Source organism: Serinus canaria, chromosome 12 (genome assembly GCF_022539315.1).
Source record: "Serinus canaria isolate serCan28SL12 chromosome 12, serCan2020, whole genome shotgun sequence".
In the NCBI taxonomy this organism is placed as follows: Eukaryota; Metazoa; Chordata; class Aves; order Passeriformes; family Fringillidae; genus Serinus; species Serinus canaria.
In genome coordinates, this window is record NC_066326.1 from 11,156,876 (window position 1) to 11,181,600 (window position 24,725).

Consider the following 24,725-nt stretch of genomic DNA (forward strand, 5'->3'; position numbering starts at 1 on the left):
TTGAATGTGTTGTGTTCTGTGGGTCTCAGCTCATCATGGGGTAAATCTGAGTTAAAATTATCTTTGTGAGCTTCAGCAGAGACTCGAACAGCTCACACGATTGCTGGGATTGCAGAGATACTCTGCATTCTGTGAGAAATACTCCTTGTGCTATCTGTGAAATTCAGATTAGGGAGCTGTTCTGAAGTGCTTCCTTTAAACTATTTGCTTCCAGAAAGTGTTGCAGGCTAAGTAAATACCAGTAATTCTTATTTCCTATCTCCTTATCAATTATTTTACCAAAATGTTCTCATGCGGTTTATCTCATCTCTTCAAGTGAACATGAAATGGTTTGTGTTGGCTTCCAAATTGAATGACAATCTCAGTTTCAAACTTAGGCTGATTAATCCTACATTAGATTGTAATTATCAGCATTAGCAACACTAGGGGTAGTTGAGACCAGACAAACAATAATGAATATATGTTTATATTTAGTGTAACAGCAGAAGGAATTGGTGGATAATAGAAGGAGAGGAAATGGAATTGACAGTGTAGCTTATATAAAAATTAAGAAATTGTATTCAGGAGCATCATGGAGGTAAAGAATGGTAAGGGGATATAAAAATTGAAGTTTGAATTTTGATATTTATATTGATCTGGGTAAGAATCCAGGCTCTTTCACCTCAGGCTCAAGAGAAGAGATGATTCATTTTGACTTATGGTTTTGTTGAGAAATTCCTTTCTTACTTCATGTTATGGAAGGGATGATGATGACTCTTTTGTCCACTGCAAATATGTTTCTTCCTGCAGTACTGGAAAAATGAATTTAATGTTGTTGCCCGTAGCACTTTCTTACTTTTGTACTTAGGTTTTCTTTGGTTTTCTGTCTTATTTGGGATGCAACATATGATTGGCATATGATTGTAAGCTGGTATTCTTAGGTCTCAGGAGCTCTTTTTAGTTGTTAAACTCTGCCTTAATTTTTTTTTTGGCCAAGTTTTACCTGTCTTGTTTCCAGTAAATGCATTGTAGAGCAGGTACATGTACTTTAGATATGATTTCTCTGTGTATGTAAAATTTGAAATGGTCTTGAAGAACTTGTTGGGTAAAAAAAAGATACAGAGTTGTTGATAGAACTATCCTATCACATTAATAAGGATAGGCATAGGAAATGGGTTTTTTTTGTTGTAGATGTTTATTTATGCTTAAATTTACTTCTCTTATTTTAAAAACTAGCCTTTCAGCAGTGTTGCTTTGGGGAAGAAAGTTTTCCAAAGTATGCAAAAACTGCATTTCAGAGAGGAAAAACAAAATTGTAGCTTTCTTTTTTAGGATCCAGAAGAGGGGGAGGGAAAATGGTTTCCTTGTATTTGACTGTGCTGTTGGATGGAAGACAAAGCTCAGTCTCTCTTGCTGACTAATGTCATCATCAAGGCATTTTTTTCTCCCACAGAGCAGTTTTGTCTCCACTGAGACCCCCACAGCCATTGGCAAGACCATGGCCTGAGATTAAATCTCACGCTTGGGTGAAATTCTAATGACTGTAATTGTTTCCTCTTTTTAAGTCTGTGGTCCCTTCATCAAAGAGTGCTGTGGAAATTATGCATTTATGTTGTAAAAAGAGAGGTCATGATTACCTGAACCTGTGGTTGACTTGGGGGGATTCTGTGTGGTGTTCTGGCAGTGGTTATCCCCGCTGCCATTGCAGTGTGTGAGATGATTTAGAGAGAGGCTCAGAGTGCAGAGTGGCACAGCTGGCTCCTTGCTGGCTCTGGGCTGTCACTTCAGGTGAGCCTGGCAGCAGCAGCAGCTCTGGTGTGTTGGTCTCCTGCTGGGACAGGAGGGGAGAAGCAGTAAATGTGGGCTGAGGGAGTTTTCTGTGATTGATCCTGTTGAGTTTGTGAGGGTCCCCAGGACGAGGTGAGAGATGAGAATCTGACTCCGTGTTCTCAGAAGGCTGATTTATTATTTTATGATATTATATTAAAAGAATACTATTCTAAAACTATACTAAAGAAATAGAAGGATACAGACAGAAGGCTTAACAAGAATGATAATGAAAAACTTGTGACTGACTCCTCAAAGTCCAACACAGCTGATGGTGATTGGTCATTAAGTAAAAACAATTCACAGGAAACCAAACAAGCACCTGTTGCTAAACAATCTCCAAACCACATTCCAAAGCAGCAAACACAGGAGAAGCAATCAGATAATTATTATTTACATTTTATTCTGAGGCTTCTTAACTTCCCAGGAGAAGAAATCCTGGCGAAGTTCAGAAATGCAAATATGACAGTGACATGATCCCATGCCAAGGGCTTGGGACTCATCAGCAAGTGTTACTGTTAACCCTCACAGTGCTTGCTGGAGGTGTTCAGCAGCTTGAATGGCAGCACCAGTGTGGTGGGGCTGGTTGTGGAAGAACCCAATGTAAATGTGAATGTGGACATGCAAAGAACTGCAGGTAACTTTGTAGAGATAGATTGCCTCATCCTGTAAAAATTGGAATGTACGTGTGCAGCAGTGTTGCTGTGTGATGGAAAGATTCACATAATTGTGTTCTTTGGCTTCAATGTGCAGTTCTGTATGTATACAGTTTTGGGGACTGTACTGTCCCCTAACTCTGAATATTTATGAAAGAAATGAACTGTACATTAATTAGAAGACATTTTGAGCTTGTACTGTAATTTAGCAAGTATTCTCTAAAGACATCAAAAGATCTGACCAAGGCACATTTCATCAGAGAATATGGAAAATGGCTCAAATTTGTTCAAATGGTTCAATCAAAGTGCCTGATTTTAGGTGCCTAGGTTGCATGTAAAGACTAAAGAAAACCCAAAACATCATCATTCTTAAAAGCATTCAGAATTAGAATCTTTCCCTGATCTCTGAAATGATGAGTATTCAGTTTAGAGTATTAAAAAGTTTATCAAGAAAAAGCCACCAAGTGTCAGCAGTACTGTTCCCCTAAGGGACTAGTTTTGGGCATTTGACATTGAAACTGGCCCCTGTCTGGCTGTATAATTGCTTCAAATCATATGGTAGTATGCCTAATTTTAAAAATTCCTTAAAGCCTGAAAAGCAGGTTTTAACACTGAAATTACATCTGTTTGTTTATATATGTATAAATAAAGGAAATAAGAAAACCATTTAAATAATAGTTAATATTTATTCTTGTGTATGGCTAAAAATTCACAAGTCACAGGTCAGGCACCCCTGCTAAGTTTTTTTTAAGGAAGTAATTTTGTTCTTTGGATTTGCTTGCTGTTTGACAGGTTTTTACCCTGTGGGAGAGACCATCATGAGTATTTTTTTCTCTGAGTGGATATTTCACCTAACAGCTGAGATTCTCCCATTATTTCAAGTGCTGTGATGAAGTCGTGGTGCCCATGTGTTTGTAGTTAAGCTCTCTATTCACTCTCCCTGGTGTGTATTGCCATATCCAGCAATTGTGGCTTTTTCTGTATAAAACTGGGGTTGAACTGAAGTGTCTTGTGGGAACAGATTCACCTGTCTGTGGTGCTGCATAGTGCTTTTAGGGGAAGTACAAAAAAAAAAAAGTGTATTTGGTTAAATTGAACTGTACCAAATTTGTGCAGAGAAAATACTTTTCTGGTTAAGGGAACAAAAGAGTTTGAACTGAAGCTAAATTCTATTTAAAAACAGAAAAAAACCAAACCCCAAAAAACAGAAAACCAAAACAAGTGACTGAAAATTCAGTCTTTACAGAAAGTTTGTTTGAGGTGTTTTCATTGCTGAACTGTGTTCACTAACAAATTATGTGTAGGCAGGTGTTTGGGAGTTTTTTCATTGTATGTCCCTAAATGTGCTTTTTAATGTATTTTTAACTTCATATACAGTATAATATAGTTGATTATGCTAGTAATGTCTAGCACTGTTTAATGTGGCTGAATGTTTTCTTTGTTGTAATTTAAAGCCAAACAAATCAAAGTGAAGATAAATTTAGCTGTCTGTTTCTTTACTTACCCTGCACCAAGAAACCAGGGAGTCCTAAACTTTTACTGTGTAAAAAAATGCTGGTTTTTTAGAGACTTGATGTCAAATTGATGCAGTGGATGAAAGTTATTTTTGGTCACTGTACTTGTTTGTTTTTTCTTTGCATTGTAAAGATATTTATTTTTGTCAAGAAAATGGTGAAGTATAGGTAAGAAGAGAATAGATCAAATAGAAAGTGATGTCGGGTTTATGGAATTTTTTGTTATGTTCTTGCATATAATTGAGTCAATCCTAGGTAAAACCAGAAATTACTAATGTGAAATTTAAATTCATTAACAGTGTCCTTTCAAGGCTTGTGTACTGTTTTAATTTTTTTTTGCAGTAACTTATGAGCTCTTGTGAAAACAGTTGGGACAAAAATAAGTACAAGAATGTTTGAGGTGATGCTGTCTAATATTTATTTTAGTAGCATATAATACTTTCCCTTTCTATTGGAGAGCTAACAATTTTGTAGCATCTCAAGTGCACCTGCTTTAACTGTTGTTGGATGCTGAAGATTTTCAGGATGAGATGATGAAATCCTCAAAATACTCTGATTTTGGGGAGTTGTTGTTCTTTTTAGAAGCTTTATGTAAAAGAGTTATAATTTTGTCCCAGTTTCTCTTTATGCACTGTTTGTTCAGAAATAGAATAAATAAATTCTGTGAGTGAAAAATCTATTTCTGCTAAGTGGAAGTTAAAGTGGAGTCTGTTGTTCTCTAACAGTAACAAATTATTTTTTGAGTCAGAAGCACTGTACAGTATACAATGCAGTAAAAGCAGCCCAGGTGAGCTGTGATTCAATTTTCCATGGACCAACAGAATCTAGGTCCTGGAGAGAGTCAAATCTTCTCATTGTACATTGAATTCTTGTTTTCCTGAGTAAGAGAAAACATTAGGTAGGTTTAAGACATGGTGACTACAGATGCGAAAACTATTTTAAAAACTTTTTTCCCCTCTTGTGATGTCTCAGGTCTCTCTCCAGCCCCAAGGAGGAGCTTGCTTTTGACAGGACACTAGAAGTAAAAAGCATATAAACAGATGCTATTATTACTTCATTAAGAGAGGAAGAAAATTAAATTTCCATTTCTATGATTATTTGATTTTTTCTTCTATGTACACCAGTCATTAGACAATTTCATTTTATATACCTACATACCTTTTTTCCTTTTTATGTGCTTCATTTCAATGCTATATTTTTACAAAATGGCAAGATAATTTTTTCCTCAAAAGCCAATTAACTATGACATTTTAAACATAATTAATAAAAAGAATGTATTGGAAGTACTTTAAGGAAATCCTCGAACAAAATTTAATTTAGGTCTACAGTAAGTTGTAAGAATACACTTAATAAAGCTCCATTGTATTTCTCTTCCGTTATTATTATATGCTTCTCCAACAGCAGTTGTCTCCATCATCTGATGCAAAGGCCAAAGTGATTAGATAACAAGTATATTTACTTAAGTCCATTTGAAATGAAATTCTCATTCTGAATTTTCCATCCCTTGTTCTGTAATTCTAGTTCTTGCTGTCAGGAAGTTCAATTTAGAAACCATTGTGCTTTCTGAGTCTACAAGACATGAATGGGAAAGGAGACCTAACAAAATGTGAAAAGCAATCATTAAAAATATAAAAAAGGCTTGAACAAAGCATGAGCATCCAAGAAGGGGTTTTGTGAAAGAGAGAAGTATGTCATCTTTAAATATTCTTTGTATACTTGATATACTTCTGATCCTGTTTTGTATTCATGCCTAGCAATTTCTTCTCTTAGTCACAGAGCTTAGATTAGCAGGGGCAGATGACTTTATTGCACTTCTGGGTGCTGATTTTCCAGAGCCCCATCCAAGCTAGAGAGTGATGGCTCAATGCCTGCACTTGCTGCTCTTTGAATTTTTGCTGGGACTGGTGTTCTCTTGCTATGTGCAGTTAAATGAAAATCTCCAGTTACAGCTTTGGAGTGGCAGCATTAGTGCCTTACACTCCATATTATTTTCTTGTTTATCCAGGATTCTTGTTTGTTGCTTCTTTTGAGTGAATAGTTTGAGCAGTGCCAGCATTCCTGAGAGCTGGTCACATGGGCCTGGCAGAGCAATGTGTATTCTGAGCAGACTTTGTTTGCTGTAGGCTTTCTTCCCACTTCCCTGGGGATGCTGGCAGCCTTTGTTTTAACTGGAAATTTTAAATTTTGATTTGTGAGGAAAAAAGTGGTTTTCAATGATTAAATGAAACTGGAGGGTGAATGTGGGATGCAAAACTGTGAGACCTGCTGTACTTAGCTTATGATGATCCTCCTTTGTCACAGTTCTGTTCTTGTTGAAGGTTTTCAGCTTGAGTGATGTTTTGCTTAACCCACAGGTGTTACTGCTCACAAACTCAGCTTACAGGAACTACTACTGCTTGTAAAATGCTTGTTCCTTTGTGTCAACATTTGTATTTTATTCAATTGTTTGCTTATCCTGGAGAAAATGCTGGAAAGACTTGCTCTGAATTATACTGAAATATCTATGATTAGATAATCATGTTCTGGTTTATATAGTGTTTGAGCTGTCTTATGAAATTTCTGTGTAGGGTTGTGCTTAACAACTTCACTTTTGAAAGTTCTTCAAAATACATAATTGAAAACTCTTTTCCTATATTTATGAGGGCTTTTAGAGATAAAGGGCCTGGTTTTGTATGTTGATGGTTTCTATATGTTCACCTCACAAAGATCTGTGCTATTCTAAGTATAAAACTTGAAGCAATGAAATAATGTGGTTGTGTCAGAGATTAAAATACTTTCTTATTTTAGGGAGCAAGGGGTCTAAATTTAGTCTTAAGAGCTTTGTAAACCTAGGGCCTTGTTTTGTGTTTATCTCGAGGTGCCATGCACATTTGCAGCTTTGTAGAAGTACCAGTTCAGTGCCCAGTTGGGTGTTCTGAATCCATGAAGTCCTTATAGGAATGAACTCAGAAAGGGAGACTGCAGGATTAAGGTCCAAACCAATATGAAGTCAGACCAGGTCTGTATTTGGCTCCTTGGCTGGTGAAGTTTATTCACATGAATATCTAATGTTAAATAATAAACTATATAATTCAAAACATTTAAAGTATTTATTTTTAAACGAATATTCCACCAGTGAAATTTGGAATATCTTTATGGCACTCTCTCTGCTGTAAAATTTTTTTATAGAAGTCATCTGGCTACAAATCATAACTTAGATTTTTCACCTTGTCTCTTCTTAGTCCTGTGGACAACATTTACTCAGGCATTGCTACTGTCTCTTATCTCGATGGTGTAATGTATCATTAAATTCCAGCCCCTCTTACACAGTATAAATTCTAGTCTTGATAAGTATTGTGCCTAGTTTTATTTAGTAATTAAACTTTGCACAGCTTTCTTCCTTATGGTGAGCTTCACCTTTTCTATTTTAGTGGACTTATATTAATTATATGGAGAATGTAATAGTGTGAAACATAAATGCCATACACCCTGCAATTTCTGGAGTGCTTTGTGGTGTTGGCAGTTTAGATAGCATATCCACATGATATAGTTTGTTTTGTACTGAAGTACTGGGATGTGAAATTTACATGGCTGTTGACCCCTTGGGACTGCTCCGAAATGAGGTGTGTATCTTCTGCAATCCTAGTCAGCAAAAATTTAAATACAAATAAATACACTGTCAGAAGCCCTTGTGCTGGCCTGGCAGGCGGTATGAAATAGTACCCTCTGCTTGATAATGGCCTGTTGGAGAAGGGTCTCTAGCACAATGTGATGTGACTTAGTGGAATAACAAATTATGCAAAATGCTTGCTATTGTCATGATTAGGTGGTGAATTGATGGGCAGGGCCTGATGTCTGCCATGGGCTGAAGGCTGGGCAACTAAATACAAAATAAATCTTGAATGAAATTTGAGTGGTGAATCCAATTTATCTTTTAAGACAAACAGAAGTTACAGCCTTTGTGTACAAACGTGGAAATCTCTGTTAAAGTGAACTGAGAATAAACTAATAGATCACTGCTTTGACTGTGGTTTTCAAGTGTTAAGTTTGTGGTGATTTTTTCCGTATAAAAAACTTCCCTCGGTAGTTCAGTACAAAGTCTTAACACCTTAGCCAGAGCAATTTTATGGCAGCATTAACTCTTCAGCTGCCCTTCTGCTGAAATTTGCAAGTTAGCAAAGCACCTACTATTTAGCATGGTAGCAAGTCAGGGTAACTGACTGCTGCCTAGAATGTGTCCAGAAAAAATTGTTTTCCAAAGTATTGCTTGTTTACTTTGGCTCTAATTATCTATGTACACTGCAGAGAATGAAAGTATTTTGTTCCTCAGAACTGGCATCCGCAATTTGTTTGGGACTGATTTGTTTGAGATTTCTTTCTGCATGCTGCACTGCTGTGGCTGTGTGGTAATGTGGGTGCTTGAAATAAAGCTTGACATAAAATCTGAGATGGTTTGCGGGGTGTCTTTATCAAGAACAACTTACTTTTTTTGACATGTATCTTATTTTTCATCCTTGATCCAACTGCTGTTCTGGTACAGATTATAATTCTTGTTGGTGTTTGGAGATGGTGAAGGTTTGGGGAGTGGTAGGGCTATAGAAGTCTCACGGAATTTTTTATTGTGATATTGAATTAATTTCCCAGTTTGCATGTGTGTGGAGTTTTATGTTGAAATATAAGACACAAGAAGTAACCTAATGGTTCTCTCTTTTTATTTCCATTTGGTTATGTTCTGCAGCTGAAGTACCAACATGACAGTTTTCTGCATTACTGTCACAGAAATCCAGAAACTTGCATCAAAATTGGGGTTCACCATGTTCCGATGTACAGATGACTCTAAGGCAAAATGTAACATAGTCCTGGTAACTTGAGATAGTTGTCTTCCAACTTCCCACTAGGTATTAGTAACTCTTCTACCCATTCTCCATTGACCTGCCAAAGAGAAGCAAAGCTGTAGTTGGAAGAAAAATCACTTGGAGGACTCACTCGAGTGTATGAAGGTGATATATGTAAAAGATTTTAACTGATATAGGCATGTTTATTGCTACTAGTTTTAGGGGTGTTCTTCTTTGCTCCATGTTGTCCCCCTCATTTGGTTCTCAGTTGTGGTGAGATTTGCCCTTGCTTGATTGATGAATTTTCAGTCTCTCTCCATAGCATTCTGTCGAGGCTGGCGATGACTTGGCTTTGCAGCCTTGCTGTCACTTTGCAGCTGTGCACCATGTTTGGTTGTTTTGGGCAGGCTCTCCTGACTCCTGCTCAAAGCTGGGGCTCTCTTTGAGAGGAGCTTCTTGACCCTTTGTACTTTGTGTAGTGCCCGCCTCGCAGGCGGACTCTGGAGCCGTTGTGTGGAATGCGTGTCTAACGTGTTCCACTCGGACCTCAGTTCCATTCCATAATGTTAGCTTTAATTGGCTGCTTTGAAACTTTCATGTACAATTTGGTTGTACACGGTAAATTACCACCCTCCTCGCCTTTTCCAAGGAGCACAAAAGTAGAATCCAGACTCTGCTTTCCCATGCTGCCTTTTGGTATTGCCCTTGAGCTCTTTTAGGGACAGCGCTGGTGGGTAGTGTTTCTGTCAGAGAACAGACTTTTTTCCTAGTGGTGGTTTTTTTTTTTTTGTTTTTTTTTTTTTTTCAACTTCTAATCTTCCAAAGACTGTACCCTTTAAGACTGTACATCGTGTTGCATTTTTGAACTGAATCTGCATTTGAACATTTAAGAAGAATTAATACTTCTTGCCTAAAGAAGTATATTCAGTTTTATAAGTGTTGCTTAACTCTTAGTGTAACTAGATAGCCAGTGTGTCCTTCAGTGATTGTCCTTCAAGTGATTTTTATTTTCTTTTAAATATTCCTATAATTTAATTTTAGTTACTTTGTTTGAGTGCACGAGGACATTGGGGCAACTTCAATGATACAACTGAGGCTGGTCTTTACCATGTAAGAATACCTTTGTAGGTGCTTCTGAAGTGTCAGAATGAGAGTCTGTTACTAGACAGGTTTCATCTAGGTTTAAATACATGATTGGAGCATCACCAGAGCTACTTCTGAGAAAGAGGGGTGGTTAAGTTATGTGAGGAAAAAAATGGGCAGTGCTGCCTGCAAAACAAATTTTGCAGTTCAAACTCAAAACAGTGATGAGTCTCTTGTTTGTACTTGGTATGAATGAGGTGAAACAAAGCCTGTCTTTATTCTCCACATCAGGCTTATGAGCTCATATTTCAGCTTTTCCTTTTCCCTCCCTTTCGGACATGGGCTCTTGTCTTTTTTTCCTTGCTGAACAGACAGTAACTCTCCACAATATTTTTAATCTCAACAAGATGTCCAGTGGCTGATGATGCAGAAGTGTTGCATCAACAGAGAGGGGATGATAGCTGGAGCATTCCAGGTCTGACATTTTTGGCTGAGGAGCTGTGTATTGTGAACACTGATTCCTCCCTGCACAGCATGCTTGCTTGGGGCAGGAGACTACTTTTCATTGACTCCTGTTGTGTGACTCCCTGCTCCTTATTGTAGGTTTCCCCAAGAAGTTATGACTGGGAGTTTCATGGTTTTAGATGAAAGAGCCTGTTGTCTTACTGAATTATCTCCTTTCTGTCTATATTTAAACCAAGTTGGCAGGTAAAAAAAAAGAAAATCCAGTAAAACAAAAGCTCTCTTATGGTAATACCTGAGGCTAGATTAGAATAAAAGTGAAAAAATTATGTAATTTTTTTTATTTACATATGTTTGTTGAGGCTACTTGCTTACCTCTAGTCCATTGGCACCCAGCAGTGGAACTGACCTTGTTTCATTGACCTTAAGATGAGTTCCTGGGCCCTGGTGGGATCTGACTCAGAAAAATTTTTTCACTGTAATGGATCATGAGAAGTATTAGATTATTTGTAATAGAAAAATTAATATTATGGAATTTAGAGATAATAAACATTTGTAATTATGGATATTGAGTAGCCACGTAGTGTGCAAGTGCTTTTACTCCTAAATTTTTGAAAGAAAAATTACTTTAAAGCATAAAAGAAACACTTTCAATTTTTTATGCTCTAATGCAATATTTTAAGGCAATAGCATTTTTTACTGACTGAAGTGAACCCAACTTTTCATTCACTAAAAGTATAGCTGATGCTTTTAAAAAGTAAGGACTTAAGAACTTCCTCATGACAGCTAAACTTCTTGAAACCATATACAAATCTGCTTATACCATAATTCAGCCTTGCAGCACTGCTTTTATTGTGTGAAGAACCTATCAGAAATTGATTTATAAGCTTGTTGTTCCCTAGCTGTGCCTGGTTGTGACTGTTCTTGTTCGTAGTCTGTGTTCCTTCACAGCAGCAAACCTTCAGCCACCTCTGCAGCCATGTCTTATGCTGTTTCCATCAGGTAATACTTCCAGCCATGAAGTTATCCCCAGTTTAATAAAGGTAAGGTGGGATAATTTGTTGACTGCTACCTAAAAACATCATTAACCATTGCAAGAGGGGAAATTAGGGCGTGGGTTTGGTGACTCTTTTTTTTTTTTTTGTAAATCTTATTTTTGATGCAAAGGCAGTTCTGTCGCCAGCCAGTCCAGCATGCAGAGACTCTCCCCCCTCCATAAAACAATGAGCACATTCAGGCACAACTAGTGTTTTCAGTTATTAAAAAACGGAGCCGTCTGTCTCTGCCTGTGACTTTAATCTTTAAGCCTTTATTCCCTATACCCCACCCCCTCTTTCTTTCCCCAACCTTTTGTTTGTGAAGTGCAGAGCTACAGGATATGTGGGCCTGGAGTTTCTGAATGTATTGTACATTCCCCTGGCAATTACAGATGTTTATAATCCTGACTGATGTTATTTCAGTGTTGTGGAGGGTGAACAGAAAATTAAAGAATGCATTTTTCATTGCCCCTAGCAGTCTTTAATTTTTTTTTAAAGAAAAAGCAAAAGGTAAACTGGTAATTTTAAAAAAAAAATCTTGTTTTGCATTCTCAGATGAAGCACATCTGAGAGCTGTGCAGGAATATCTTCCCATACTCTACCATAACTCTTTTGTTAGAGCCGTGTGTTACATGCAATGTTGTAAAAACATAATAGGACTGGATTTTAATACAAAAGAAGCTCCTTAATGCAGGATGCAAGACTTTTGCTTACCTTAATTCAGGGACAAGGTAGCTTAGGGTTTGTAACGACTTAAGAGCAGAATCACATACTTTTTTTTTTCAGCTTTGTATAAAACACTTTTTTTGTAGAAGAATGATTTAGAATCTGATGAGTTTGAGTTTTACTTCTGGACTTGGTGACAGAAGTGTTTAAGAAAATTTATTTTTGATAGTCTTGTAGAAATATGCTCTTGCTCTGTACAAGGTTCTAAATCAATTTCTTACTAGTGGTGGTTGAGCTATCTAAAGCTGCAGGTGCACTGTAAGATTACTGTCCTTGAATTGACAGAGGGGTGGAGAGAAGAGAATCCTGTAGCAAATCTCTGTGATCAAGGTGATAATTGGTGTGTTTCTTGGGGACTCCAGTGCATTCTATGATTTTTCAGAGTAGTTGGCCTAAAACATTGAATTTAAGTAGAAAAAAGTTAATTGGAGTCAAGAATTTCAAGGTGGTTTAGCAGTATCTCTCAGGTACAACTTTCATATCTGTACCTGTTTTCAACTGCATGCAAACTGCTGTTTATAGGTTTTGGAAGTTTGGAGTTGCATATCTAAATGTATATTCAGGTCTGTCTACCTGTGTGGTGGTCCTTATCTCCAGTGACTGCTGCATGGAACTTTTCTTTAGACTGATGTTTCAAAGATATGGCAGAAGAGTGAGCAAGAATTTGCAGTGAGATATCCTTTGGCTAGGCAGGACTTGAAGAAGTTAACACAAAAGATAGCAAAAACCTCTCCTTGTCATCTAATATTAAACTGATAAGAATATGCTTAAAGAAATTCTAGCATGTTCCAAGATGTTTATAATTCAGTAATTCTCCAAAGCACCCCGAGGGAGGCAATAGATGTACTGTAGTAACAGTTCCCCAGTTCTCTGGGAAGGAAAAAACCAACTAGTTGGTCATGAAGCATAGCACATTCTTTTCATCCCGAGATAATCAAGTACTAAAGTTGTGTGTTGCTTGTGTAAGGATTTCTGAGATGTGCTGGTTCTCTGTGTGTTAAAACATGGGGGCATGGCTGGGATTGAATCCTAAATATGTTAATGGAAAGATACTATCTTGTACAAATGAGGTTAACTTGAAAAGTCAAAGAGCTGAGTGTGAAGTAGTACTGATAGAGACCAGAATTTATAGAAACTTCATAGTTACTGTTCATGAGTCTGGTTTTGCCCCTTCTCTGAGTCCAGCACTGGGCTTGTATGCAATAGTAGATTCAAATATGGGCAGAAATATGAACATGTTGGTTGGGAAACATTTCAGTTGGTCTGTTCTTGGAAATCAGTGCTAAACTGTCTGAAAAGCTAACACAGGAGTTCACTTACTGAAAGAGCTCACTGCTTGAGGGAAAACGTCTTCACTGGTCTGGCTGTTTATGGGCTGCTCTCCCTGAAACAGTCTTGGAAAATTGATCAAGTTATTCCAAGTTATTCAAGTTATTTTGTACTGCTTTTCTCTTTCCAGTATAAACCTGGTTTTGCATGACTTACCATTCATAGTGAAAGGCATTCTGGTATAGGCTGCTGTCAGCTCTGGCCTGAACATCCTGTAGTATCAGGGAGGTAGCAGGAATTTCTATGGTTGTAGGTACCACAGAGGCTTTCACTCAATATTTGTCTCCACACTCCAGTTAGTGGAGAAACCTCAGGTGCAACATTCTTGAAGCTGGGGATAGTCTGTTTCTGTGTGGTGTGAACTGAGTCTCTAGAGATGAGCAGAGGACTCCAGAAATGTGGAAGTCAGTCAGAACTGGAGATGGGCTCATGTCCTCATTGGTGCAGGTTCAGTGCCTTTGCAGTTCTTCCAGATGTTTGATTCTTTTTATACTGCTAAGCTGCTATTTTCTCTTTCAGGTCTTGGAAATAGCTTCAAAGATGGTCTCTGCTGTAATCTGTGAAAGATGCAAAGGACAGAATGGTCATACTTACAGTTATATTTTTTGCAACATATTTAACCTTATCACATGGAAATATAGTTACTTTTTTTTCTTGAAACTTGGCAGGAGATCTTGTAGAGAGCAAATGTAAAGCTGATACGGGTCAGGACTATAAAAAGGGTATTTTTTTCATCTTGGTCCTCTGACCTGTTTGCTTTTCAGTGTTTACAGTAAAGACTTTATGGACCATCAGGGACCATTTATGGTCACTATATAAGGCCCAAGTGTAACGTTACCTTACATTTAACTCTTCAGAGCTGTGCAAAGGCACACGTGGCCTTGATACCAAAACAAAATACTTGTTACTAACAAGTCTGAAACTTGAACTAATCACTTATTGGGCACTAGGAAAACTTAATAGAACCCTGAGCACACAATATCAACTGAGGAGGTCAAAGCAGGGTTTTACAAGTATCCATTTTCCATTTTTCTTACTTTGCACCTTTTTTCCTGAAGCATGAACAGCAAGTGTTGATTTCTTACACAACTTACTGTCACATTGTTTGAGAAACCTTATTTTATAAACTAAACAACTCCAGGCAAAAGTAACAGGGCACTTCATTGCCAATCTCTTTAAGTTTGGGTTTGATATGAATTGGTGGAATTACAGGTGCCACTTTGTGTGACACTTGGGAACTTAGAAATATTGAAATAGCCTGAAATGTTTTATAGCCTGAATCCCAAAATATGAAACTGAACTTTTTACTGCTGGGTGTAGTATAGGCAGGTCATGCAAAAACCAGATGAAATCCCACCAAACGCCCCTGGACAAACCAGGTTTGTTACTTGGATAGTAATAACCCAGTTGGTTTCCTCTATGCTTTCTTTTGCTTTCAAGTCTATGAAATAATAGTTTTTCTTACTATATGCCACAGATTATACTCCATGGCTGATGAGCTGTATAATGACGTTCAGTCTAAAATGCTAAAATTGTAGTTTTGTGCAGTATCCTAAATATTTAAATTCTCAGCTTTTACTGGTGTCTGTATTTGCATATACATATGTATGAATGACACTTTAAAAAGTTAATGTTTGCTAACTAATTCACAATTTATGCGCTTTTGACTTGAAGCCAAGAAAGAAATTAATGCAGCTGAAATACCACGGTGTTGAGTAATTCAGCAAATGCTACCTTTTTTTGTAGCAGTCATCTGTGTCTACTCAGAATGATTGTTGCTCTTCCAAGATATGTAGGCTTTTTTCAACTGTACCATAGTTTGTTTTCAGCATTAAAAGAAGTCAAGGTCTGTTTTGGACTCTGTCCAGTTTGTGCCCTGTCAATATAGAAATTCAGATCTAGTAATAGGTAATGTTACAGAAAAGGATTTTTGTACATATGGAAGAAGGATGACGTCTTCTCTCATATGGTGCTTACCTCCATTTTTACACATGCTATGTATTACATGGCATTTTGTCTTACAAGGCAAGGATTGTTTGCTTTGCTCTCCCCTCATTGTCTATGGGATTTCCATTTGGGGTGATTTTCTGGTTTTTGACAAATATTTATTTAAAGAACAGGAATTTAAATGCCAGACCATAGTAGTCACTCATCTGGTTTGCTACATTTTCTTTGGAAATAGTAGAAATGATTAGTTTTGAGGGACAAACAAGAAAGGCAGTGATGGAATTAAGTATCCTTTTCTTTAAGTTTCATCTTAATGCCTCTTACACAGGATAAAATCCTGAATCTTTTATTAAAAAATGAAGCTTCATCTAGCTGGATGTAGCTTTAAAATCTTAATGGTGTAGATATCAAAGCTGTATTTTTATTTGTCTGAAGACAAATGGTATTTAGCAGTACTGAATTTGAATTGTTGTGCTGTGTAAAATTATATAATTGATTGTGCTCTTTTATTAGAGGTGTTTTATTTCCCTTCTTTCACTCAACTTCATTTGCTTTTGTCACTGTGTGTTGTTAACATGGATTTATCTTTGTGGAGGACCTAACTGCATTTGTCTTGTTTCCTTCCTGAAGCTGCTTTATCTTTAAGATTCCTTTTCCAGAAAGTGACCAGATCAAAATGCAGTATTTTATTTCAATATTATATTGTATATAGGCAAAGTCTAATTCTTTACCTTTCTTTGCTGCTTCTAAACTTAAAACAATTTTGCATTGAACAGCATATAATGATTGTATCTTTTCACCTTTTTCTGAAGTTATTGCACTAGTTTTGTGTATATACACATATATTTAAGTTTTTTTTCATTCTTCTTAACAATCTGTGGACTGTTTATTCAGCTCTGTAGTTCCTCAGGCTGCTGTTCAGTGAGCCCCTTGGCCTGTAGCAGCATCTTGTCAACAGGAACAGGAGGTTTGCTTTGCTCCTTCCCTTTTTACTTTTTCAGCTCTTGGCTGTCCTGCTGCCTCACTGGTGCCAGCTCTGGCTCTGCCTGCAGTGCTGCAGGAGCTGGGTCACCTCCCCAGTCTCAGGGAGAGCTCTCTGGTGTGCCTGGGTTGAGCTGACTGGTCTGAGCATCAACTTTGCCTTTTATCAGACCCTCCATCAGCTGTGGGAGGCCTAAATAAACACAGTGGTGGGGAAAGGTAGCTGGGAGCAGGAACTTCCCAGTTCATGGAGCTGCAGGCTCCATGCCCAGGTCCTAGAGCCTTTTCACCACTGTGCTTCACTGACAGCTACCTCTAGATCACTCCTGTGTACCGGCAGAGATGTAGATCAGCACAGTGACAAAGTGAAGTGTGTGATTGCCCTGGCTTGAAACCACGTGGGTCAAATTGCCTTTTTCCCTTGCATGTTTTGTCTTTACAATGGAGGTGAAGGATATTAGTCATGGCCTTTCCTTTGCTGGGGAAGGATGTTCTTAGCAGTGGCCATTATTACGCTGCTCTAGCTTATGCTCAGGCTGAGAGGAGGTGAGGTGTACTGAGGTTCTGTTTGTGCTGGGGAGAGGGGAGGACAAGAGTAGGAAATTAATGTGTTACCTAAATTAAAAAGGTTCATAGCAATCTCTCTTTAGTAGTGAATTTCTATTTGGAAGTCTTTGGAGGAGGGTTTCTCTGTGATTTTACGTATTTTTTTTACAGTACTATGTGTAATTTTAATGTGTGTTTGACCAGTGAATTTAATCAGATTGCAATAAGGGCATCCTGTATTTGCCTTGTTTAAGAATAGTCTCTTGTCCATAAGTAGTGGAAACTACCAAAGTATTCAGACATTTCCCAGGCTTGGTTTTCTGCTGAAGAGGCTGAAGACAACATGGGAATCCTTACATTCTGTAAATCCTTCCAAAGGATCTCTTTCTTCCTGTGTTGTTCTGTGTTTTTTGAGAGTGTTTTCACTTTAGGGTTTGTCTGTGATTTTTTTTTCTCAATAACTCATCCATTTCATATAAGCTCAGTCCTGTGTACAATATTACACTGTCTAGACCAGCATGTACAAATTATTGGAAGATACTCCACAGTCTTTCTTGGCATGACCTTCATAGAAGCTTTATCAGCTTTGTTTGTGCTACTTCAGCATGGCTGATCAAGCTTATTGACATACTCTAATCATTACAGGCGTTTCCTCCCTTTGAAGAACACAGCCTTGTTTCTGACATGTAGTTGAAACTTACTCAGACAAGACAGATCCTTGGATGACTTGACAAAGGAGATGGTAGAGGCATTATCCTTTATCCTCTTCAGAACAATATAGCACAATGTTTCTTCTCCACATGAAGTATGAAGTATATTCAAGGGGCTTTTTGTGTGACATCTTTTGCAAAGAACCCTTTTATTTCTTATAAGAAGTTATCACCTACCACTTGTAGTTGAGTTGAACTCGCGTTTACAAATAAATAACTGTAATAGATGTGTTATTTGACATACAGGAAATGGACTTCTTTCAATTATGTGTGCTCTTATGGCCACACTGCTTTCCCTTTCTAGCTGTCAGTTACAGACCAACTGTAGTGGCTGGTTTTCATCTGGAGAGAATTCATGCAATGACATAATGCTTCTAATTTTAAGCTTTACTGTGCACTCAGAAAGGTTGTGGGTTGCCAGTGTGATGCTTTCTATCTGGTCATGCAAATGCTCTGGAGTTTGGAGCTGCACAGCTCCCTGTTTGTGCTCTGAGCTGCTTTGGAAGTGATGGTTGGATGCTTGAGCTCCATGAGTTCCTTTTCTTTTCAAAGTGTTTCCTAACAGGAGTTGCTCCAGTTTTGATCCACGATTTGCATTGCTTTACAGAAGGTTTCTTCATGTGTAATTCATGTTCCCCAGTTGAGTGCATGCCTCTCCCTGCATCACACCTCCTATTTCTGTTTGAATTTTGGGGGATCCCATATCCTGTAAAACATCTTCCTTATTCATCACAGTGCCTCCCCTAAGGTAACTAGCAAAATCCTGTGTGACTTGTAATATCTCCCAGGGTGCAACTGTATATGAAAAAAGGGAATAATTTAGTTGTTTCTGAATAAAGTTTCTTAACACAAAAAAAAAGCGGGGGGAGGGGGCTTTGAAAGGGGAAGTTGGATACTCTCTGCATGATATAGACAATATTTCCTGAGACAGGAGATACTAACCTCAAAGAATTTAAAATAAAACATTGATTTAATTTTTTTCTTTTTTTTTTTTTTTGAAAGTGGAATAGCGGAGGTAAAAATGGTAGAATAGTTGGTCTTTTTATCCTGTGTGCAGATGAAATTGATTAAACCTTAAAAACTCGCCTCAGTCCACCCGGTTTATTAATTGAAGAATTTCCTCTTCCCCAGAATGGGAAGTGCACATTAAAACAGAGCTTTGCCCTTGAGTAGCAATGATACTTGAGAACGGTACATTTTCTACAATCCTATTTTCTCTTCTGCACTAGAGGAAATCCTAACATGGTAAAAAAGCATATTTAAAAAAAAAAAGTATGTTTAAGGAAGTCCTCTTTCATTTCCTTGTAAAGCATGAAATCAAATTATAGCCCATGGCCCACAATTATTTTATTTTTACATTTCAAATTCCATTTTCTGCTTCCTTTTGCTGCCTGTGAACAAGAGTTGTACTGTTTGTGCAAAGTCAGCTAAAAAGATTACCACAAACAGGACAGGACACAGTAGCTTAAAGAAGGCACCACTTAGAATCTGTGCCTATGTTCTGTGTGTGACATGCAAAATGTCCCCTTTGTTCACACAGGGACCTGATCCCCTCTTCTTTCCTCCACTCACCAGGTTTTGCCTTTTGAAGCCAAGTCAGCTTTATATTGATGTATTATTGGGAATATAATGCAGTACTTTAGTTATGCTTGCCAAAATAATACAGCTGAAAATGTTCTCATATTCTTGATCTGCATTTGGTGAAGACAAACCAAGTGAGATTCTGCTTATTTGTTGAAAATGCCTTTTGGGTGAGCTTTTCAGTAAGGAATTGATGGCTAATTTTGTGCTTTGAAATTGTAAGTGGATGGTTCTGAAGGTGGGCTCAATGAATTAATAATAAAATAGTAATGCATTTTTGGAACTGATAAACTAATACATGAGGCTGAAGTGTTTCTTTGTTTGCCTTCCTAGATCTAATAATGTCATTTTTTTCTAAATTAGTGTTAATATTGTGTTTTGCTGTAGGGACACAGCTTAGTCTGGGAGTTTGGGTGTAAAATTTACAAGCATGCAGGCTGCACAAATGGAAGGTGTTTTGAGTTCATGCACATGCAGACCTGCAACAGCCTCTGTGGCTGAGGTTGAAGGAGGTTTGTTATTTAATATGGAGAATAAAGCATGGCAATTACAGTGCTTTACTGTTTTCCAAAATGCATCTGATATCTTAGCTACTCCCATGGTGTTTACCTGTGAACACTGATATAAGAGCTGGATTTTACTAATTGTGTGTGACACTAAACACATTCATGAGGAGTGAATTTGATGGAGGGGATGAAGGTCTGCAGCCTTGTTGCCTGAAACTCTGGGCAGGCTTTGTTTCCTATTTCAGCAATGGTTTTAAGATACATTAAACTAAATAATGCAAATATAGAGAATGCAGTGAATTTTTTCCAAAAGACTAAAAGTTGATCAATACATACTTTGAAAATGCATACTCTTCTTTTTCCGTGTACTGACAGCAGCTGGTGAGTTCTTTCAGGATCCAAGAGTGAGAGCTAGCTAGGAATGATGTTGCAAGTGCACTTTAGGGAACCTTGAGTTGCTTCCTTCTGCTCTTTGGAAACATGTCATAATCTCTGACATCTGTGATTCAACTAATCTCCTGAGAAAAGAGTAATAAATTACTTCCTTGATGACTTTATATAATCAGATATAAATTCAGGAGCTGGCATGGGTTGTGTGTTCAAAGCAGTAGCTGGACCTTTTCTTTATCTTGTCTGTGAAGGTATTTTTCTTATTTTCTGAGTTTTGTGTTCCCTGTCACTTTTGTGATACAAATGAGTGCTGCTGCCTCCAGGTTTAGCTGGCACTTGCAGTCTTTGTGATGCTGTGCTGCTGGTCTTGTGTTTTTCCTGTATCTGGCTGTCATCCAGAATCTCTCAGTTCATGTTTTATCTTTCTTGTTTGTTTTTCTTCACTCAGACTATCTACTTTATTTTTGCTGTGGTTTAGCTGCTTATCTTTGAAGTATAATGCCCATCTTTCTCCACCCCCTTGTGTTTTCTGATGACAACTGGTTTTTTTCGTTTGCTTTTTGCAGGGCTCCATCTGAGCTGTGTGTCATCACACAAAGGGTACTCCAATAATTGATCTTTCATTTTCAAGTAAAGTGAGAAATCACATGTCAGGATTTATCTCTTCAATGTTCTTGAACATGTCTTTCATAGATGAAGTGGTAAATAAAAGGTTACACCCCTGTTTTCTCAGTAGAAGAAATAATTTGAGTATCTTAGTTTAACTTTTTCATTGATTCTGTGACCTGCTTCAGTGTAGATAAAATGTTTTTGATTGCTGTGCTTCCTTGTGTGCAGACCTGTCCTTTGCATGTATCTTTGCTTTGTTCAGTGTAATTTCAAGCCATTTTCTTGTTCTAAAGGTTTGAGGAATATTCAAATAATCTATAATCTCTTCCCTATTACTATTTTCAACTCTGTGGGCCCATATTCTGTCTCCTTTTTTGAGGAGTTTTGAGGAATGCTTTTTTGTCCTATGACTTTTTTCAGTTCTTCTGTTCCATTTTGCACAAGACCCCATGACTGACATTTTGTTATCAGATAGTGCAGGTGTGAATAATATTTTCACCTTCTTTAGCTCTTGTTACTCTTTTTGAGTCTCCACATAGTATATCTGCAATATTTTTATGTCCCAATTGAAAAATATTTCCAAGTGAGGTTGTATTCATGAGAGTACTGATACAGTCCATCCTTGCTTCACTGTTCTAGAATAAACCAAAATGTAAAACCATGTAGGAGAAGATGGGGGATTGAGAAGAACATGAATTGTCAAAGATGGTTTATGAAACAGCTCAGAAAGGAAAGTTGAGGAACCAAGTTTTAGCATTATTTTTTCACCTTGTGACTCAGGGGTCCTGTAAACCTGAGCACTCCTGCCTTGATATGCATGAGTAGACACATACAAAACACTGCAAAACATCCTCATGCCTTGGTGAGAAGGCAGTTCAGGTATTTCTGTCAGTGCTGTTGTGGTCTCTGCCTTGGCTCCATGATCCTGTGAAGGGCAGCACTTCCCACCCTGCTCGTGTGCCAGTTCTGCCTGCTGTGCCTTCTGTCCCATCTTGTGCCATCTCTTAGGAGCTGTGGCCAGTCAGTACACTGGGGCTTTGGAGGAGGCACAGTAGTTGTGCTGACAGTGTTTGTGAACTTGTGTGTGCTGCTGCTTTCCTTGCCTTGAAGTATTTTTTGTCTGGAGTGCTATGGAATATCTTCTGTTGTTTCTGGAGTTTTCTGTGGAATGTACAGTTATTTCTCTTTGTGTGTCTTCATAGAAGATGAGGTAATGCCTCAAGGCAAACATTCTCACCCTTCTAGCATCTGGGTTGGTGATTTTTATGGCTCTTTTAAAGTGTTGCTAATAGGTTCATAAATACAGCAGTTGCAAGCGTTTGCTGTAGAGCAAATGAATTTGAAGCAGTTGATTTTGAGTTTCAAGGTAAAGTGACCCCTTTTACTGAAACTACATATTGTGTTCTTTTGGAGGGAAAGATACCACACTGTACATAATGCATCTTATCAGCTGCACTTTTCTGGGCCAGGTTTGGATCTGGTGGCTTTGGCTTAGTTCTGGAGCGTGAGGATCACTGTGCTTTAGTAGTCACAGTAATGTTTGGTAAGGCTCAAGCTGCAGCATTGTTGTCTTACCAGACTGTCCTGTTTATAATATTAGTAAAGAGCTGGACTTGATGATTTACTTTCCATTATTTATTCCCATTCTTTTTGAGGATGTCAGCTGTGTAGAACAGTGTAATACAAAATCTGTGTATTAGGTTTAAAACAGCCCTGCTGTATGCATTCACAAAAATGGGTCCATTCTGATTGTTACATCCTTTGTCCCACTCAAGCTATTTTCATGCCTTTTGTTTCCCTTGGTCTCTGACCTTTAAATCTGCACTTGAGTGGTGTATAAAATCTGAGCCTTTTGTACAATCTTGATGATGTTTGTGTTGAAATTTAAGCAAGCTCTAAATCAATACAATTCCCAAAACAATAAAAATGCAAACTACATTTGAAAATATAAAGCCCGTCTTTGGTTTGTCAGGGAGAGATACTTGAAACGATTGGTGAAAATTCTGCAGGAGCACTGGAAATACCATAATTATCCAACTAGTGCTTGGAAGGGCTTAACATTCATTATTACAAGATGAAAGGTCTGGTAGGTTGAAACAGTCATTTGTAGCCATGATTTTTTTTTCTTGTAGTTCCCACCCACTCATTCACCCATGCACTTCAACCTCGGAATGATTTCCTATCCTGAGTTCATGGGAACTGGGAACAAGGGGAGCTGTTGTCATAGCCATTGTAAAAGCCTTAAAAGCAAAAAAGGCAAGGAAAAGGCTGGACAGCGTGGAGGAACAAGGAACAGTTGTATTGATTTCTTGTTCTTCTGATCTTAAGGCCAATATTAAAAGTACTTAAGTTAGAAAACTGGAATGTTACATAATTTCTAGCTTTTATCATCTTTCAAAATGTACTCCTTTGGCATATGACTTTCTGGTACTTCAACTTTATTATTTTTAACTTTTTTATGTTTAAAATTTCTCAACACTTGAGTCTGTTGCACTTCTCTGTTTTAGTATTCAGAACATTTAGTTCCCTCAAATGAAACAAGAAAATTCTGAATGTAATTAGTGGAAGGCCCAATGTTCATCAAAAGCTTCCTTGAAAACTAATTTAAATCCATGAAATTCAGGTTGCTTCAATCAAAAGATTAAGGGTTCATGACAACAATACATGGAAAAATAAAAATAATCCATAAACATGATAGGTAATGTCAGCCTAAAATTTAGGATCCTTTCCACAAAGACATTAGGAATCAGATCAGTTGCTGTGTTTGAAATTACTTGTTCAAGTTATGTGGATCTGTTTGGGAGTGAATGGCAGTACACTGCAGGATTTAAATTGCCTCTTCCTAACATTGAGGGATTCAAGAATTTCTTTAGACTTGGGATAAACTTGTCTTTGGTGGTGATCACGGTTTTCACTTTTATGAAGTTTTAGTCTTGGAAAGAAGAATGGAGGGAAGCAGGAAGGGACTGAAGCTTGTGGATGTTTTTATGGGGTATCTGGTTGGCTCTTGTTGGGGTTGCTCTGAGTGTGCAGCTCCCTGCAGTGTTGCTGTGCGTTTCTTTGGTTGTATTAGATTCTTGCTTGGCTGCTTAGATTATAATTTTTAATTGAGGCAAATGTCATGCCTGTGTTGCTACAAGCTTAATTTTCTTAGTATTTTTTTAATGCAGTGATAACAGCCTTAGACTTGAACTATCACATTCTTCCCTGGTTCTTATGACTCAGTGATAGCCTATAATAGCTTAAATTCCCAAGTTCTTAATTTCAAAAGAGCTGTGGAATTCAGTGCTTACTTTGACTTGTGTCTTGTTTGTCTTTCTGGGCATTTGTATATATGTTGACAATTTTAAATGGAAACAATTTGAGAAAATGATCCTTAATCTTTTTATGCTGTGGCAATACTGACTGTGAGTTCTCCTCCAGGTGCCCAGATTATCGATTTAATGATGCTTGTGATAGATGTGACAAAGGGGATGCAGACACAGTCAGCAGAGTGCTTGGTAATTGGGCAAATTGCCTGCCAGAAGATGGTGGTAGTCCTGAACAAAATAGATCTCCTTCCAGAGGGGAAGAGACAGAGTGCCATTGAGAAGATGACTAAGAAAATGCAGAAGACCTTGGAAAATACCAAGTAAGTGAACAGTAATACTAACAGATAACTAGTCACAAAATTTGTTTTGGCAAAAATACCAACATTTCTCTTCCAATGTGCTTCTAAACATGCTGGCACGTCTAGCAAAAATGATTAGAAGAGAGTAAAAAGATTTACAGAAACTCAGATGCAATTCCAAATTCACCTCTGCAAGTATCATGTGTAGATAAATGTTTTCCTGTAATTAAGCTTTTAGATTTAAAGAGCTGCTTGAAGTTTGGATAAGATAATACAAAGCCGCAATATCTGGGTGAAGAACTGTTGGATGTGGTTACATCTTTGCTTTGCTCAGGGATATAAGGGGACATAACTATTGGGTCACATTTTGAGCTGAAGAATCTAAGGAATAGGATTCAGAGCAGAGAGGAGAGGGAAG

General features: G+C 37.7%; 1 protein-coding gene across 2 annotated transcripts in view; it reads left to right on the forward strand.

Moving 5' to 3' along the window:
- Window positions 1-24,725, forward strand: part of EEFSEC (eukaryotic elongation factor, selenocysteine-tRNA specific) — a 120,934-nt gene that overhangs the window by 8,083 nt on the left and 88,126 nt on the right. For both annotated transcript variants that reach the window (XM_030228070.2, XM_030228069.2), the window contains exon 2: window positions 24,121-24,328. In XM_030228070.2, the coding sequence (XP_030083930.2) occupies window positions 24,141-24,328 (188 nt within the window). In that variant the 5' untranslated portion in view covers window positions 24,121-24,140. The remainder of the gene's footprint in view (window positions 1-24,120; window positions 24,329-24,725) is intronic.